At 36.3% G+C, this 15,969-nt stretch overlaps 1 protein-coding gene across 1 annotated transcript; it reads left to right on the top strand.

Annotated features, from left to right (window-relative positions):
* Nucleotides 1–8,486: 8,486 nt before the first annotated feature.
* Nucleotides 8,487–15,676, top strand: LOC124878946 (major histocompatibility complex class I-related gene protein-like). The gene is made up of 6 exons (XM_047383148.1): nucleotides 8,487–8,606; nucleotides 10,469–10,735; nucleotides 11,484–11,759; nucleotides 12,130–12,459; nucleotides 13,479–13,592; nucleotides 14,152–15,676. The coding sequence occupies exons 1-6, from the start codon at nucleotides 8,558–8,560 to the stop codon at nucleotides 14,250–14,252; spliced, it is 1,137 nt and encodes a 378-aa protein (XP_047239104.1). The 5' UTR covers nucleotides 8,487–8,557; the 3' UTR covers nucleotides 14,253–15,676.
* Nucleotides 15,677–15,969: the final 293 nt, after the last annotated feature.

Raw genomic sequence — 15,969 nt, 5'->3', positions numbered from 1 at the left:
GCCTCTGCTTCCGTTTTTACTTGCACTTGGATCCCACTGCAAACACATTATGACAATTTTGTTTGGTTCAGTGCCATAAAAATACTGAAATGTATAAAAAAATAAGAGCTTAACTGGTTGATAAACATTTTAGAGCTTCATAGTGTCCAGAGAACTTTTATTGTCATTATGTGTAATCACTAGAGACTTGTATTTGTTCCCAACGTCTAAGTAAATGGCTAAATCGGTGGCACCTGGATCTGGCAAACCCCTGCTTATAAAAAGTTGCTTCTGCCTGCTGACAGTCTGACTCCTCTGGGAAAAAACAATGACAAGGGAAAAGGATGAAATTGGAAAAAGGTTAAATGAAAAGCATTCTTGTTTACGTATTTATAGACGTATATATACATAACAAATGCTTGGCTTTTGCCCTTAATGTTGCTAATTGCTGTAGCTGCAATACAAAATTGGTTTGAAGGTTTAAAGGAACTGCCAGGTAACATATTCACTGACTGGGTTAATATGGATGATGCTACATGTTGACTTTTAAGCAACAGTAAGCTTTTAATGAACTCAGTTCTTCTCAAAGAAAGGATGCTTCTTTCAGTTTGTTGATAAAATGACTTTTCAGCAGTTTAAAAGGTCAACAATAATGTAATAGCACACAACACCCATCATATCAGAATCAGGATGCTTTTTATCTTTATTGTATTATAAAAACACAACGAAAGTACGATCCTAGCTCCTGTGAGATGCCTACAATTGAGACACATTAAAAACACATATCCCCCACCTCTCAATGTACCATTCTTAAAAGATAGGGGAGTTGAAAGAAGCATGAAGCCTGATGGTGGAGATGGGGTGGAGGAGGGTCGAAGCTCAGCTGAAGAGCAGGATATTCTGCATATAAAGGACTTTTGAGCAAAGCCTTGAGGGATGATTGGCTGAAGAGGAATGCAGACCAGAAGCTGATTGGTAGGAGCGAAGAACGTAGTGGAGGGGTTAGACGGAGCCGGAAGTAGAGGTCAGTCTTTCAAGTTGAATTTTCGTCTAAACTCCATTTAACAAACTGTGTTAGTGTGACTCAAATATATGTGAGCTAACAGTGTGGTTTTTATGTTACAGCTCTGAACCTCTAAGAGAAGAACTCTGGAGATTAGCTCTGCATCCTCCACCGATGTGTTTTTGGCTGTTTTAAGATGATTTAATACAGGAAAAGTGGCAAATTTATTATGTTTCAGTTCTTATCTTCTTCTTTTACCACCAGGAGTTAAAGCAAACTTTATATTTTTATTACTTAAGGAAATCTTCTTTCCTTGCAGTTCTGTATAATTTTAAGTGTGATTCTGTTTTTGTAAAAAAGAAATCTATCCATGTTAGTTTCTTTGTGTCATAATACAGATATAAATTCATACAAATAATGCTTTTGCAGTATGTTAAGGTGTAGCAATATCACTTATAATGTGTGAATCTCTGTAACTTGTGTTACTGTCTTTACATTGTAATACTTTTATTTCAAGTTTGAGATTACATATATACGCACAATAGTATTTAGCCATTGATTTGGACTGTCTGTCAAATACAAAAATATAACAATTTGTGTTAAAAAACATGACTTAAATAAATTAAATACTGAAAAGGTTTAGAAAGAAAAAACAATGAAACAATTATGGAAAGTATTTGTAAAAATTTACCTTTTTCCATTATTCTACAGCAACAAATATTTCAATGCAATGTGTTAATAAATGGGTTAACACAGTATTTAAAATGTCTAATAGAAAGTGGTTAATATAATCTAAAGAGGTTAAGCCTAGCATGCTTCTGCTTTTACAAAACAAAGTTATTCAAGAGAAACCAAAAAGGAGCCAAGAGAAAGAGAAGCACAGATTATAGGTTTGGTTCCTTCAAAGGTTTTGCATCATAGATCTGAGGTTACTGATTTTTTCTTGTTGGGTTTTTATAACAGTAATAGTGTTTCTTGCTTAATTCTGAATAGGTTTTAAACTTTTCACTGACAAGGACATATGTTCTAATTGTAACCTTTTTTAGAACTGATTATTGGAAAGTCATCAAATCTGAGATGCATCAGAACATAAAAAACAAAACATTAAAAATTATTAATTCCTTTATGACACATTTATAGGAGTTTGATATTAGGGGACAGTAAAGTCGTGTCATTTGTGTCTGAAGTTTTGCGATGTTCCCATGTTATTACAGTGTAACATGATGAGCCACTTCCTCTTTGCTGCAGAAGGTTTCTACTCATGGAGGTTTTATGTGCTGAGGTAAAAAATACAGAAGAGATTTATGGAGCATAATAAATTATGAATTGCACTGTTTCAACATGTAAACACCCTGACATCTCACATTATTATTTAGACACAAGCTGCAGGTTTGTTCATCTCCCATTAGTTTTTCCTTTAGCTTAATTGATATTATTTGGGGGAGATTTGATTGTCTCTTACTGTCTAAACTCTGGTTGTTTAGAGGAAGCTCCTCTACAGAGGGTCGATGTCAGCGTGGGAAAGATTCTAGAAAAAAATTGTTCAGGGATAAAACATAATTTCCATTTGTTATCTTATGGAATAAAGAAAACGAAAAAGGTCATGGAAGCTTTCTACTGAAGCTGTGTTGTGTTTCATTAAAGACAGTCCAAAGAGAAAATGGACAAAGTGCAAAGAAACTTATCCAGTAATTACACAATTGGATTCATACTGAACCAAAACGCTATACATTTAGGCTTCTGAGAAAAAAGTAAATATAATTGATAGAAAGACCATTTCCCCAGGATAAGTTTAAAATTTTAAGGAAACGAAATTCTGCATATTTCCAACACATCAGCCTATTTTGTTTTATCATTTATCTATTGATTAAGCGACACTTGGGTGACACACGTTCTATGCCAGAAGTGTTTTGACCCACGGGAGATTTTTTATACTGGCGGTTACTACATAAGCGCAGCTGAAACTTTAAGTTTATAAGGCAATGTGAAAATGCTGTTTCTGTTTTCTTCACTTAAGAGAAAATGATCAGGTTTTATTAAAAAATATCCTGTAAACATTTGTATGATGCAGTGCCTTGCAAAAGTAAATGTATTTTAGTGGGATTTTATGTGATAGACCAACATAGTGCACAATTTTAAAAAGGAAGAAAAATGTTGTTTTTCTTAATTTTCCAAAACTTTGGAAAAACACCTTTTGCTTCAGTTACAGCTGCGAGTATTTTGGGATATGTGTCTACCAGCTTTGCAGATCCAAAATTGAAGTTGTTGCCATATGCTTTTTGTCTAATATCTCAAACTTAGTCAGATCAAAATGAAAGCGTCTGTGAACATCAGGTTTCTACGTTTGCCACAGATTCTCAAATAATTTGGGTCTGAACTTTGACTGGGCCATTCTAACACCATTCTACCTTCATCCATCTTCCCATGAAGGCTGATCAACTTCCCCTTCTCTGCTGAAGAGAAACATCCCACAGTATGATGCTCCCATCACCATGTTTTAGTATTGGGATGTGTGTTACTTGTGATGAGCGGTGCTGTTTTTCCACCACACACGGTGTCTAGGATGCAGTTCAAAAAGTTCAACTGTGGTCTTGTTTGATGAGAGCACCTTGTTCTACTTTAATCCTGTTCCCTCATGTTGTGGCAAACTGCAAACAAGACTTCCTCTGGCAATCTTTCAATTACAACTTTTTTTCTTGCCATTCTTCCAAAAAGGCCTGATTTGTGGTAGCTCATGATTCCCTCAGCTGAGCTGTGGATACCTGAAGCTCCTCCAGAGTAACAGTGGTCCTCTTGTTTTTCTTGTTAATGTTTTGCATTGGGCATGTACTTGTTTCCCTGGTACATGACCGAGGTTTGCAGCTGTGCCTCCCTCTTTCCTTTTTCAGGTGAGATGGTGGATTAAACTGAGCTCTGTGAAATGAACATGGCTTTATTGGTAAAACAATTATCTTCCATTGCTGAGGGGCTTTATAACAGTTGTTGGAGGACACTAACACACTTCTAGGCTATCATATTACTAATACTTAACCCTAATACTTCTATTTTATTTTATAAATCTCTTCATTTGTGAGGGTATTAATCATTTCTGGGTTGCATGATATCTAGAATACTTTTTTGCAATGTTTATATTGGGATGTTATAGTTTTAATATTCCTGCAACAAAAAGTTACCAACAACCTAACACATAGAAATATATTTTGAAGTTATTTTTAAAATTACCCCAAAAGCTTAGGACTTAATTATTAAAATGAGGCAAATAGTTGTGTCTTATTTTAAATTGACAATGTATGTATATTTGTTTTGTCCTCCTCCAGTCTCCCTAATTTGTACTGTTTTATGTGAATCCAGAATAACTCAATATGTTTCTGTAAAAACATGGATGCTGTACACTTAAATTATTTTTGTCTACAGAAAAACAGAAAGCATTTCTCAGGTAGGCTTACATCAGGGACTGAATCAGGGAATTAGCCTGATTTAAAAAGTCATTGTAATAAAACTCTGTATCCAATGCTTCATTTTTCATTTTTTGTTTCAAGATTTGAAAGGTGAGGTTAGCTTATAAAACCATATCAGAGAAGCTGATAGTGATGGGAACGAAAAACAAAAGTACTGAGGCAAACTGCTGACAGGTCAAAGTTAACTGTTACTCTGATTGTGCTCAAGATTAAAAAGATATGAAGCAAACGACCCTTAGTAAGAAAATATTTATTTCCACAAATGGTGGTGTTGTTTAAATAAAACAAGAACAGAAACTTGTGATGCACAAAATGATCAGATCTGTGTATTCTAGGTTTATATAACTAGATAAAGTTAATGTTTCTGCTTTTGTTTCTTGTTTGAAGACCAAAAATCAGTCCAGGACTACCTGACCAGCCAGACTGGCAGCTACGAAAAAAAATCCCACTGCCATGTAGTGACTGAAAAAACGTAACTACAACTGTTTTTGAGTAGCTGACAGTGTATTTGACCATAGACCCAAACCCACCAGAACTCTGGAAACTTGTTTTAAACAATATATTTTCCCAAAGTCGAAGGCTGTTTCTCTCTTTAGCCACAAATATATTGTGTGTTTGTTTATACAAAGTTATTATTATTGTAATATATATATTATATATATATATATATATATATATATATTTCTTTTTTTTTTTTTTTTTTTGCGGCACTAGAGGCCTTATTTTTTCATTTTTCCGACAGTAGGTAGGCAGGAAAGAGGGCAAAGAGAGAGGGACAATTCAGCAAATGTCACAGGGTCCGGGACTCGAACCCAGGACAGCCACATCGAGGACTATAGCCTCTGCACATGGTCGCGCGCTGAATCCCTACCACAGCAGCGCTACGCCCATACAAAGTTATTTTTAACCTTCATAAAATCTTCAAGAGAAACTTTCATGAGAATTGTTTCACCTGCTTTCAAGTGGAACCGTCATTCGATTAAATTAGGATTCACAAGTCCTAACTTGAATCTGATCTGTGGTTTAATAAACAGGGTTTGGCAAAGATAGAAACTTTGTTTCATTTAATTAGTATGAGGTGTGCTAACCACTTCAAAAAATACTACATTAATTTATTCATGGTATTTCTCAGAAATAAATAACTTCACACATCAGGCTACAGACTGTTGATCAGGCCTCTGGATGCAGCTTCTTGCTGCGCTCAAAGCCTCTTTCAGGAGCTCAATGGACAGAAGAATCAGGGTAAATACAATATAAAAACTCATAAAATAATGCTAAAGGGTAAAGGGAGGTAGTTTCTTAATGAGATAGAAGAGAAGTTCAGTAAAGTTGGATGGATGGATGGATGGATGGATGGATGGATAGATTGATCGATGGATGGATGGATGGATGGATGGATGGATAGATTGATCGATGGATGGATGGATGGATGGATGGATAGATTGATCGATGGATGGATGGATGGATGTATGGATGGATGGATGGATGGATGGATGGATGGATGTGATACACTAATACAGTAGTTCAGCAAACAAACTTAGTGTAGATGGTTAATATATTTTAATATAATGTTGCATCTCATGAACATGAACATTATCAGTTTGACTTGTTTTAAATTAGTAAAATCAGCTAATATGGTTCTATGTGATCAGCTGTTAGCCTTAAACCTCTCTGAGCTTTTAAAATAGGACATCAGTGTGAAATCTGTCCACTACAGGTCAGGGAAGCATTACTGGCAGTAATTTCTCAGAATCATCCCCAAGAAATTCTTCCTATCCCTTAGGCAACATACAGTTCAGAATCAGCTTTTATTGCAAGGTTTGTGCACACAAACAAGAATTTGTCTCTGTGGCGGCTGGTTTTAGTAAACAGTGCTTTGCAGCGCCTGCCTGAAGTTAAAACCGTAAACAGTTTATGTGCAGGGTGTGTGGGGTCTGCAGAGATTTTAGTAGCCCTGTTCCTGACCCTAGACCTGTATACGTCCTGGATAAAGGGAAGGTTAGGCCTGATCATTCTCTCTGCAGCCTTGATTGTTTGTTGCAGTCTGGACCTGTCCTGTTTTGTGAATGAGCCAAACCACACTGAGATTGTCGAAGACAGGACAGACTGACTTATGGCAGTGTAGAAGATGACCAGCAGCTCCTGTGGAGGGCTGTACTTCTTGAGTTGTCTCAGGAAGTACATTCTCTGCTGGGCCTTCTTCCAAACATTGTCTATGTGTGAGGACCATCTCAGGTCTCGAGAAATGGCGGTTCCTAGGATCCGGAATGGTCCATAACCGATACAGGGTCTGATTGTCAAAGATTCCAAATAAGGGGACCGCTCTATTTAAATGAGGACAGTGCATGTGCTACTGGCTGGCTGCTACTGCCCCCAGCGGAAGTAGAGGAAAAACAAACAAAAGCTGTAGCACTTGAAACATGCAGGGTTTTTGTGCTGCATCATTATGAATTATCCAGTTGATTATTTTTTTTCCTACTCCCAAGAATAGTCTGTAGGTCCCACAGTCACAGTGGGAGACACCCACAGCCGGAGAGACACTCCTGGTTTAGTTAGGTAATTTGGGTGGTTGTTCACTAGCAGACTGCATTAATCAGCAGTGCTCTCTTCTAGCTCTACTAGCTTTGGATATCCTTTCAGTCACGTCCTGTTGTGTACAGTTAAGGTAAACACAGGCTACTTTGAAAGAAGCATTATTTCACTTCCATTGTAAATGAATTATTTGTATGGGAAAATCCATCTCAAGTTGCCCTTACGAGTCATTATGAGCATGCATGGTTGTCCTGTTTGTCTCTGTGTTGCCCTGTGATGAACTGGGTGCACCCACCTCAAATAATCCTAAATAATAAGGTTCCATATAATCATTACTAATTGAAAAGTCTAAAAAGCGAGCAGAGCCACACCAAACTGTGCTGAGTAGAGACTAGTGGAAAAGGGGGAAAAGAGCCTATTTACATCTACCTCAGTGATATTTAGTGCAGGCAGGGGATCAGAGGGAGAGAGAGGAGAGGTTGTAAAGTTGTTGGTGAGGGATGCAGGTAGTCCTTTCGTGTAGGAGGGGCGTGATTTGTTCAGAGGTGTGAACAGCTCATGTAGTTGGCGATATCATTCAGGCTCCTCCTAAACTACCGCTGGGTCATTAGCTGAGAAGTTAACAAAACGTTCGTCTTCAGAGAGGGCCAACCCTTGCCCTGCTGTTGTTGACATGCATCAATTTTCACCACTTTGCCGGAATGGGACGCCAAGTTGCATAGGGCGGCTTTTCCTCTGCGTATGACACTGCAGCCCACAAGCTGGTTCTGGCCTCCCATCCTGGATTCTGTATCCGCCTCTCATCCTCTTTTGCAGTCTGCGTTCTGCACATTTTGAGCTGTTCAGCCAGCTGCCCTGGCCTGTCTGTTTGGCTCCTGATAGGATTCCCCAGGACAAAAATCAAATCAGAATAAAACAATGGAACATAAAAACAATACAACTTTCCCCTGTGTGTCAGATGCATAGAAGTGTCAGGGTTCTAGGTTATGTTGTGTCTATGTGGTGTTTTCTCTAGCCCTCCACTAAATATCCAAGTGCATATGCTTTTTTCCCTTGTGTTTTTTAAACTCTATGATTTAGCTCATGCTCTCTGTGCTTTCACAGATGAACCCCCAAGCTACCATTCCCCTGTAAGTCTTCCTGGATTCCCTCCCTAAATCTCCTCGTGCATCTACCCTCTGTGCAACTTATCTTCATCCCCGGCTGGCAGCTCCTTCTTCTTGGAACCTCCAAGCTTTTATTTGCCTGCCCTCCAATGCTCATTGGAAACCACCTACAATTATTTCTTACCTGAATTCTGTTCTACCAGAAAAACAAAATGAATCCCCTCTCCTCCTCTTCCTCGCAGCATTGCTCCAGCCAGAGTTAAAGGAACAACCTGGACTAGATTTTACACAGAATGTTTGTATTCAGTAAACTTAAACCTTTGTTCTAGTCTTTTAAGAGTTTATTGTATGTGGGTCAGATGTTGAACACGCCTTAATTTAAAAAAAGAACAAGGAAATATCTTGGCACTGAACCAGCAAGTACAGCCACTATCACTTCTGCTCAGTTCTTCAGTTTTACTTGAGCTCTCTAAAAAGTAATGTACTGGCTAATAGGACTCATTTTCTTCTATCATGCCACATCTTCAGGTAATATAATAGTTTACATTGAAAAGTTCTATCCACTATTGTCTATAGCTAACCTGTTTGTATAAGTATTTCAGTCATTTTGTTTTTGGAGTCCGGTGTTATGCTAGAAGCATACACTTGAAGTGTTGGGCACAAAAAGCTTGGAGGGTATTTGGATAGCAACTGCTTTTTTTCTGTTTCTTTCTTTTTCTTCTTTTAACAAGGCTATAGATGGTGAGATTACTCTACATTTATAAAAACGTTTGGACTCGCAAATTCAAAAATGAATTAATAATGTACCATGGCACCCCCTGCTGGTGGTTAGTATTTTTTCTATGAGGGGATTTCAGCGCTCTAAAATTACTCAGGATGGTATTATTTGGATACACCCCATAATATACCCCAAAGCTTCACAGCTGAAAAGGTAGGCGTTATTAAAATAATTTAAATCAGATGAACAACAAGAAGTCCAAGGTCTAAGCTGTTTCGCTTTCACTCCTTTACAAATGAGGAAGTCTCTATTTTAGTCTCTATTCTTAAATGCAATGTATTTACATCACAAATAAAGGGTCCTAAAATAACTGAAGAACTGAAAGCATATTTTGCTTGTTTAAACAATGTAATTTGTTTCATTGTTTCACATTTGCTTTTCTAAGTTTGATTGTTTAGTTTCTTGTTTAGACTGAAATAACATCTGAATTCTATCAAGTAGATAAATTACACTTTATCAGTTTCAGAGTTTGTACCGCTTTTATTTAGAACTCCGCTTTATTAATAGCTGATCCCAGACCAGATTACCTTTTCCTAACTGGCTGCCCAAGATAACTCTTACAGTCCTAGGCTGTGTAAAGGCGACGCCTGAACGTATCTCTGCAGAGGGAGGAACCACACACCAAAGTGTTGGGGTCCCTTAATACAAGTAGTTTGGGGAAAACAAACAGATCTATGTCATTCTGTGTCAGGAAAAACGCAGTACCTTTAATAGACTTGACTAAACGTCAGAGAACATCTTCACTTTCAGTGAAACTCAGTTCTTCCTTCTTTGTTCAGCATGTCTCACGACAATAAAAAAAAATGTTATAAGAATGAAATACACAAAATTGTCTAATATTCCACTATTCCACTGTGTCTATATGTAGCACTTTTGAAAGGCAGGTGCCAAACTCATTTTGTATTCAATTATTAGAGGACTACCATGGTTTGCAATGTTTGGGTCAAGCGATTCATATCCATCTAGTACTCAAGTATAAAAGTACTTTGACTTGAGTGGTACTGTTTAATCTGATTATATTTGTGAAAATGATATAATCTTACAGAGAAGATGCTTGGCACTCTACTATACGAAAATAAAACATGACTAAAAATAGGCTCAGCAACTAGAAAATAACGTTAGAACAGATAGATAGATAGATAGATAGATAGATAGATAGATAGATAGATAGATAGATAGATAGATAGATAGATAGATAGATAGATAGATAGATAGATAGATAGATAGATAGATAGATAGATAGATAGATAGATAGATAGATAGATAGATAGATAGATAGATAGATAGATAGATAGATAGATAGATAGATAGATAGATAGATAGATAGATAGATAGATAGATAGATAGATAGATAGATAGATAGATAGATAGATAGATAGATAGATAGATAGATAGATAGATAGATAGATAGATAGATAGATAGATAGATAGATAGATAGATAGATAGATAGATAGATAGATAGATAGATAGATAGATAGATAGATAGCACATACTGTTTCATGTTATGATATAAAATGGACATAGCAAAATTCGTTAATCTGTGTTAAAAACAAAAGCTTACAAACTATCAACTCTTCTTTTATTTCTGTTCTGTTTCTGATGTTCTTACAGAAAAACACTCCCTGACGTTTTATCTCATGGTTTCCTCTGGAGTCTCAAATATCCCAGAATATGTTGGATATACAGCTGTTGATGAAGTTGTGATGGTTTATTATGACAACAACATAAAAATACCACAACCCAGACAAGACTGGGCAAGAGAAATAAAAGAGAAAAATCCACAACATTGGGAAGGACCTACCAAGAAATGGCTAAAGTATCTTCCTACTTTCAAAAAAGAAGCTGCCAGTATAAAGGAGCATCAAAACCAAACTGAAGGTATGTTACATTTATTTTTTTTGACAGAAAGGATGAAATGGAGTAGAATAGTGTTTGATATTGTAAAATAAATAATAATAAAAGGGACCGTTGCCTTCCAAGTCAACATATTTCCCACATAAAAAACATAACAAAAAACATAATAAATATAAAGCTCATACAATGAATTCATAAAATTGTGACCACAAATTTTACAACATACAACTACTCTGGGTTTTTCAAACTAATACTTGAATTCTGTTTATGCAAATCTCACACATTACAGTCAGGTAAATATCTAGACTCTGAACAACCAATGCTTAACAATCATGTTGCGTCCTCCTTTAGCCGTTGTTTTAGTCTGAGAATGTTGAATCCAGGGATGTCATCCAAGAAACAAATTCAAGTGCAAAGAATTAAATGGAAGGACACAGATTTAAAGAGTTGCCAAAAAGCAGGATGTAAATATGAATAAATATGTAAAATTTCTTATTCCCCCAAGGAAATATTTATATGTTTCACAAATATCGAATGTGGTATGAGGAAATTTACATTCAAATCCTGTACTCAACTGTTTAATTCAGAGTGTAAGCTGTGTATTATTTAAAAAATCACAATATCTAAACAGTCACCTTCACAAAACTTTGCACAAGAGTGTTGTGTGTTCAAGGTTCAAGTCAAGATGTGCAGCAGATGTGCTGGGTTCAAATATTAATATATTTTTGTTTGATGTTTGTTTTGTTTTTTTTCTTTTATTTGTTCTCCTCAGGTGACATTGTCCAGCAGATTCTGGGTTGTGAATGGGATGATGAGCTGAACAAAGTTGAAGGATACAAAACTTACAGTTTAAATGGAGAAGACTACATTAGGCTTGACACAGAAACTGCCACATGGGTTGCTCTAAGTCCAAAGGCTGAAATCACTGAAAAGGAGTGGAATAAAAAGGAGTTCTTTGGTCAATCAGAAAAGGACTTCCTCACAATTAACATATTTGAAGATCTAAAATTGTATTATAATTATGCGAAAAATTCTCTGCATAGAAAAGGTACGTTTACAAGAGTTAATGCTTTTTTAAAGGGTACATATCATGAAAAATCCACGTTTGTAGCCTTTAATACATTTTGTTGTGGAGTCTTTAGGAATGCAGTTTAATTTAGTCTCTCCAGGAGCTGCGTAGATGTCTTTATATTATGTTTGGGACATGTTTATCTATCCGTATAGTTTTCTCTATTCTCTATTATGTTTTTTGAACTGTTACGTCACAGTATTTGCTGCAGAACAGCTAAACAAGGTCATGGACTTCCTGCTTCTGTTTTTTTTTTAACCTAAAACAATCATTTCCACAGATGCACAACTTAAAATGTAAGATATTGATAAGTATCCAACGTAACACCTCAACCGATGATTCTCCTCAGTTCTTCCCTCAGTCTCACTACTTCAAAAGACCCCTTCATCTCCAGTGAGCTGCCACGCTACAGGTTTCTATCCTGACAAAGCTGGTATATTCTGGAGGAAAGACGAGAAAGAGCTAAACGAAGATGTGGAATATGGAGAAATCCTTCCAAATTTTGATGGGACCTTCCAGATCAGCGCTAATCTGAATAATTCATCAGTCTTATCTGAAGACTGGAATAGATATGACTGTGTGTTTCAGCTCTCTGGTGAGAAAAATGACATAATCACCAAACTGGACAAAATGGTGACCAGGACCAATTGGGGGAAAACTGAAACTGGAAACACAAAAGGTCAGAAACACTTTATTGTGTTATTATGGAGCTAAATAAGTCTCAATAAGATCCACATGCATACAACAAGCTTTGAGTTTACAACATGATTAAACCCGTGTGGTAAAGTCTCAAAAGTCGTAAGCATAGGAAAGCTGATCCATACGCTTGTGTTGACCGACCCGTCCGCTGCTGACAATTTATGCACGCACATTTGCCGATTGGTATGCATAATGTATTACTTTTGCAGTTTGAATAGTGTAAATTTGAGAAACAGTTTACACATTTTTAAATGTTGCGGTACGCATTCATTTTGTCATATACATTTGTTAATTATGTTGCAAACCTGTAAATTTTGTTGTACGCATTTAAATCTTCTTGTACGTTTTGTTAAGCTTTTGTGTAATTTAGTTCCATAGTTATTAACTTTTTAAATAATATTTGTTTTTTTGAATTGTGCTATTTGCCACAGATTTTAATTATTTCAGGAGCTATTTAATCTTCCTTGCATAACATCCCAGCACTAATTCAAATAAAAAACACAATGACTTTAGACTTTTAGAAGGATTTCATTCATTACAAGAGATACTTTAAAAACTGCCTGAAACCAAATTCCTTTTTTAAAGACTGGTTGTATTTTCAATTAGAGCTTTAGTGAGATGGAATTTTCATCTATTGAAATTTACAATCTCAGTTTGGAAACTGTTTTGACTTCTTTGTTTTTAATTTTGTGTAATTAAGCTTGATTTCTTCTTGATCAATTTCTGGCTGTTCTTAAGAACAAATTCTCAGTTCATCTTGGTATTAACATTAGGTTTCCAGCTCAACTTATCACTAAGAAAACTCAGTTTACACTTTGTTATACTTAAATGTAACAACGTATTAGAACCTTCACATACAAACAAAGACAACATATTCTGTTACTGTATATAAATTGTATTGTATTTAAAATTTCTAACAAACAGGTTATCCATGACAAAATTCCTCTTTCTCACAATATGCGCACTTGCAACTATTTGGTTTTTTGTATTTTTGAGTAGAGAAGTCATCAGACCCGATGGTTGCCATCAGCGTACCAGTTCTTGCTGCTGTTCTTGCTGCTGTTGTGATTCTCATTGCTGCTGTAGTATTTACTGTTCACAGAAGAAAGAAAGGTAAGATACCAAACAGAGCTGAGTGCATGTTTTTGTTAACATTATCAACCGAGTCTAGATTTAATAGAGCACTAGAGAACTAATATAACCAGTACAACACTCTGTTGTATTAAAAATTCCATTCATCCAATCCATTAAACAGTTACAAATGCCTAAGGGCAATCTAACGTTTCCAACCTGCATTTTTGGAAAGTTTGAGGACGTTGGAGAACCCACAGAAAAGTCGCATGAGAAGAGGGAGAACATATAAATTTCACAAATTATTCCCAGCAGAATCTAGTCTTACTTAAAAAAGAAAATAAACTAAATAGTTTATTCATGTAAGTAGAGGTGACATTTATCAGAGAATCCTTCACTTCATGTTTTGATTTTAATCACCACCTTTTCATAAAAAAAACCTTTTCTTGTCTTTTTATTTCAGAGTAAGTATCCTAAATTTTGTCAGTAGAACTTGTTTCATATTTGAATTGTTTATTCTCTTTCCTTTTTTATTTAATGATTAATTTTATAGATCATATGCTATAGAAGTTTGAAGGAAAAACTGTTTTCTTCTTCACAGCTCCTGACAGCATACATGAGCTCTCACAAAGACTAAATCCAGAGAATAGCACATCAAATACAGCACACTCCAGGACATCAATTGTTGACAGTCCCAGCTAAACAACAAAATTAAATTTAAAGTGTTTCAAGCTTCTTCATGTACTTTGCATTTTAGCATCACAAATATTATAAAAACATATTGAACCTAGATGGAAACGCCTATTTTTGTATTCAGTAGTTAATTTAGGGCTTCACCTGTGAATGAGGTGAAACTAAGTTGAAATATTATTTGGAATGAGCCTTTGAAGCAACTCCAAACTGAAGGCCCTGCAGTTGGAATCCCGAGCAGAAGAACACCATAAGAAGACCGTTACTTCTCCCATCGGAAGGAACTGTAGGTAGCCTTCAACAGATTTGTTCACTTTTGTAATGATATAGTCAACCACTCTCTACCTGGAACAGACAGCACACAATCATTCTCAAACTCATTAAGCTGCCTGGAAGCAGTGTGGAGAAGATCCAGAGAATGCATCCTAGCTGCTGCATCAACTGGGTAACAGCCTTTGATGGAAGATGTATGATGGTGTGGCATCTGTCTTACTGGAAGAAAAAGGTTTGTTCTAATTGGAGGCAATCAACATTGCACCCAGGGATATTTCCCACATGTTAACAGTCTGGGACCAAACTCTGTCCTTTAAGATGTCAATGTTCGCTCCCACACAGCAAGGTTTATGAGAATACCTTTGGATTTTTAAGTGGGATGGATTGAATGCCCTGCCAGCAGTCCTGACCCCATTGAACACTTGTGGGATCAGTTTGGCCGTGTTGTTCAAACTAAAAAGACTAATACAACAGAATTGACTGAGTTATAAATGCTGATTGAAGAATGTGATGACATCCCACAGCAGTATGTGACCTAGTTGGTGACCAGCATAAGGAGGAAATGCAGGCTAATGCGGCTGAAGATGTAAGCTTCCTTTGTGCAAATCTGTGCTGTTGTTTTGCTCTTTCATTAGTTTGGAGTTCTTTTACTGTGTAAAGACAGTAAACAGTGGTAGAAAATAGAAAATTTGGATGTACTGAGGGTATAGGGTAAGAACGCTGTCAAAAACAATGTGTAAGTAAAGACGGAAATGTGTGCATATTAGTCAATAGTTGTGCATAAGTAAAATCCAAAAGAGGTATTGTATATTTCCTCCAGAAGAATACAAAATAAAATGTTACAGCTTCAAGAAATTACAAACACAAAGTACCTGGCTTTGTACCATAGTTTCTTGTAGTTCCCAACCATCTCCCCTTTGTTCCTAATATTCCTTTTAGACTGAATCATCTCCCATTATCTTTTTCCGTCATCCAATCCCGACACTGTTCACTGGCGGTGAGGAGTGTGACAGCATATGCGCAACGTGAATCCACTAACTCCGTGCTCCACTAACCAGCCTGAGATCACGTGACGGCAAGTCGCTGATGTAAATTCGTATTCTCATAGAAAAGAAATCGTATTCACAAACTGTTGTAGCATATTGTATTCATAAAGAATAAACCACGACTGTAAACTCTAACATTGTGTTTGTAATTTCTTGAAGCTGTAACATTTTATTTTGTATTATTATAGAGAAAATATACAATACCTCTTTTGGATTTTACTTATGCACAACTAATGACTAATATGCACAAATTTCTGCTTTACATACACATTGTTTTTGATAGTGTTCTTACCCCATATGAGGGCCCTCAGTGAGCTGGGAGAACAACATTTAGAAATGCTGCCCCCTACAGTTTAAACCAGCCTAAAAACCACATAAATTCTAAGTAACTCAACTGTAAATCTGTGTAT

Source organism: Girardinichthys multiradiatus, chromosome 13, assembly GCF_021462225.1.
Source record: "Girardinichthys multiradiatus isolate DD_20200921_A chromosome 13, DD_fGirMul_XY1, whole genome shotgun sequence".
Lineage (NCBI taxonomy): Eukaryota > Metazoa > Chordata > Actinopteri > Cyprinodontiformes > Goodeidae > Girardinichthys > Girardinichthys multiradiatus.
Note: the sequence above shows the minus strand (reverse complement) of the source record. Positions and strands in the feature narration are given on the sequence as shown.

Excerpts from the sequence above, each read along its gene's own strand:
- LOC124878946 (XM_047383148.1), top strand. The coding sequence starts at position 8,558 with ATGTACTGGCTAATAGGACTCATTTTCTTCTATCATGCCACATCTTCA. Across the intron at positions 11,760-12,129 it reads AAATTCTCTGCATAGAAAAG|TTCTTCCCTCAGTCTCACTA; the intron begins GTACGTTTACAA and ends GATTCTCCTCAG. Across the intron at positions 12,460-13,478 it reads TGAAACTGGAAACACAAAAG|AGAAGTCATCAGACCCGATG; the intron begins GTCAGAAACACT and ends ATTTTTGAGTAG.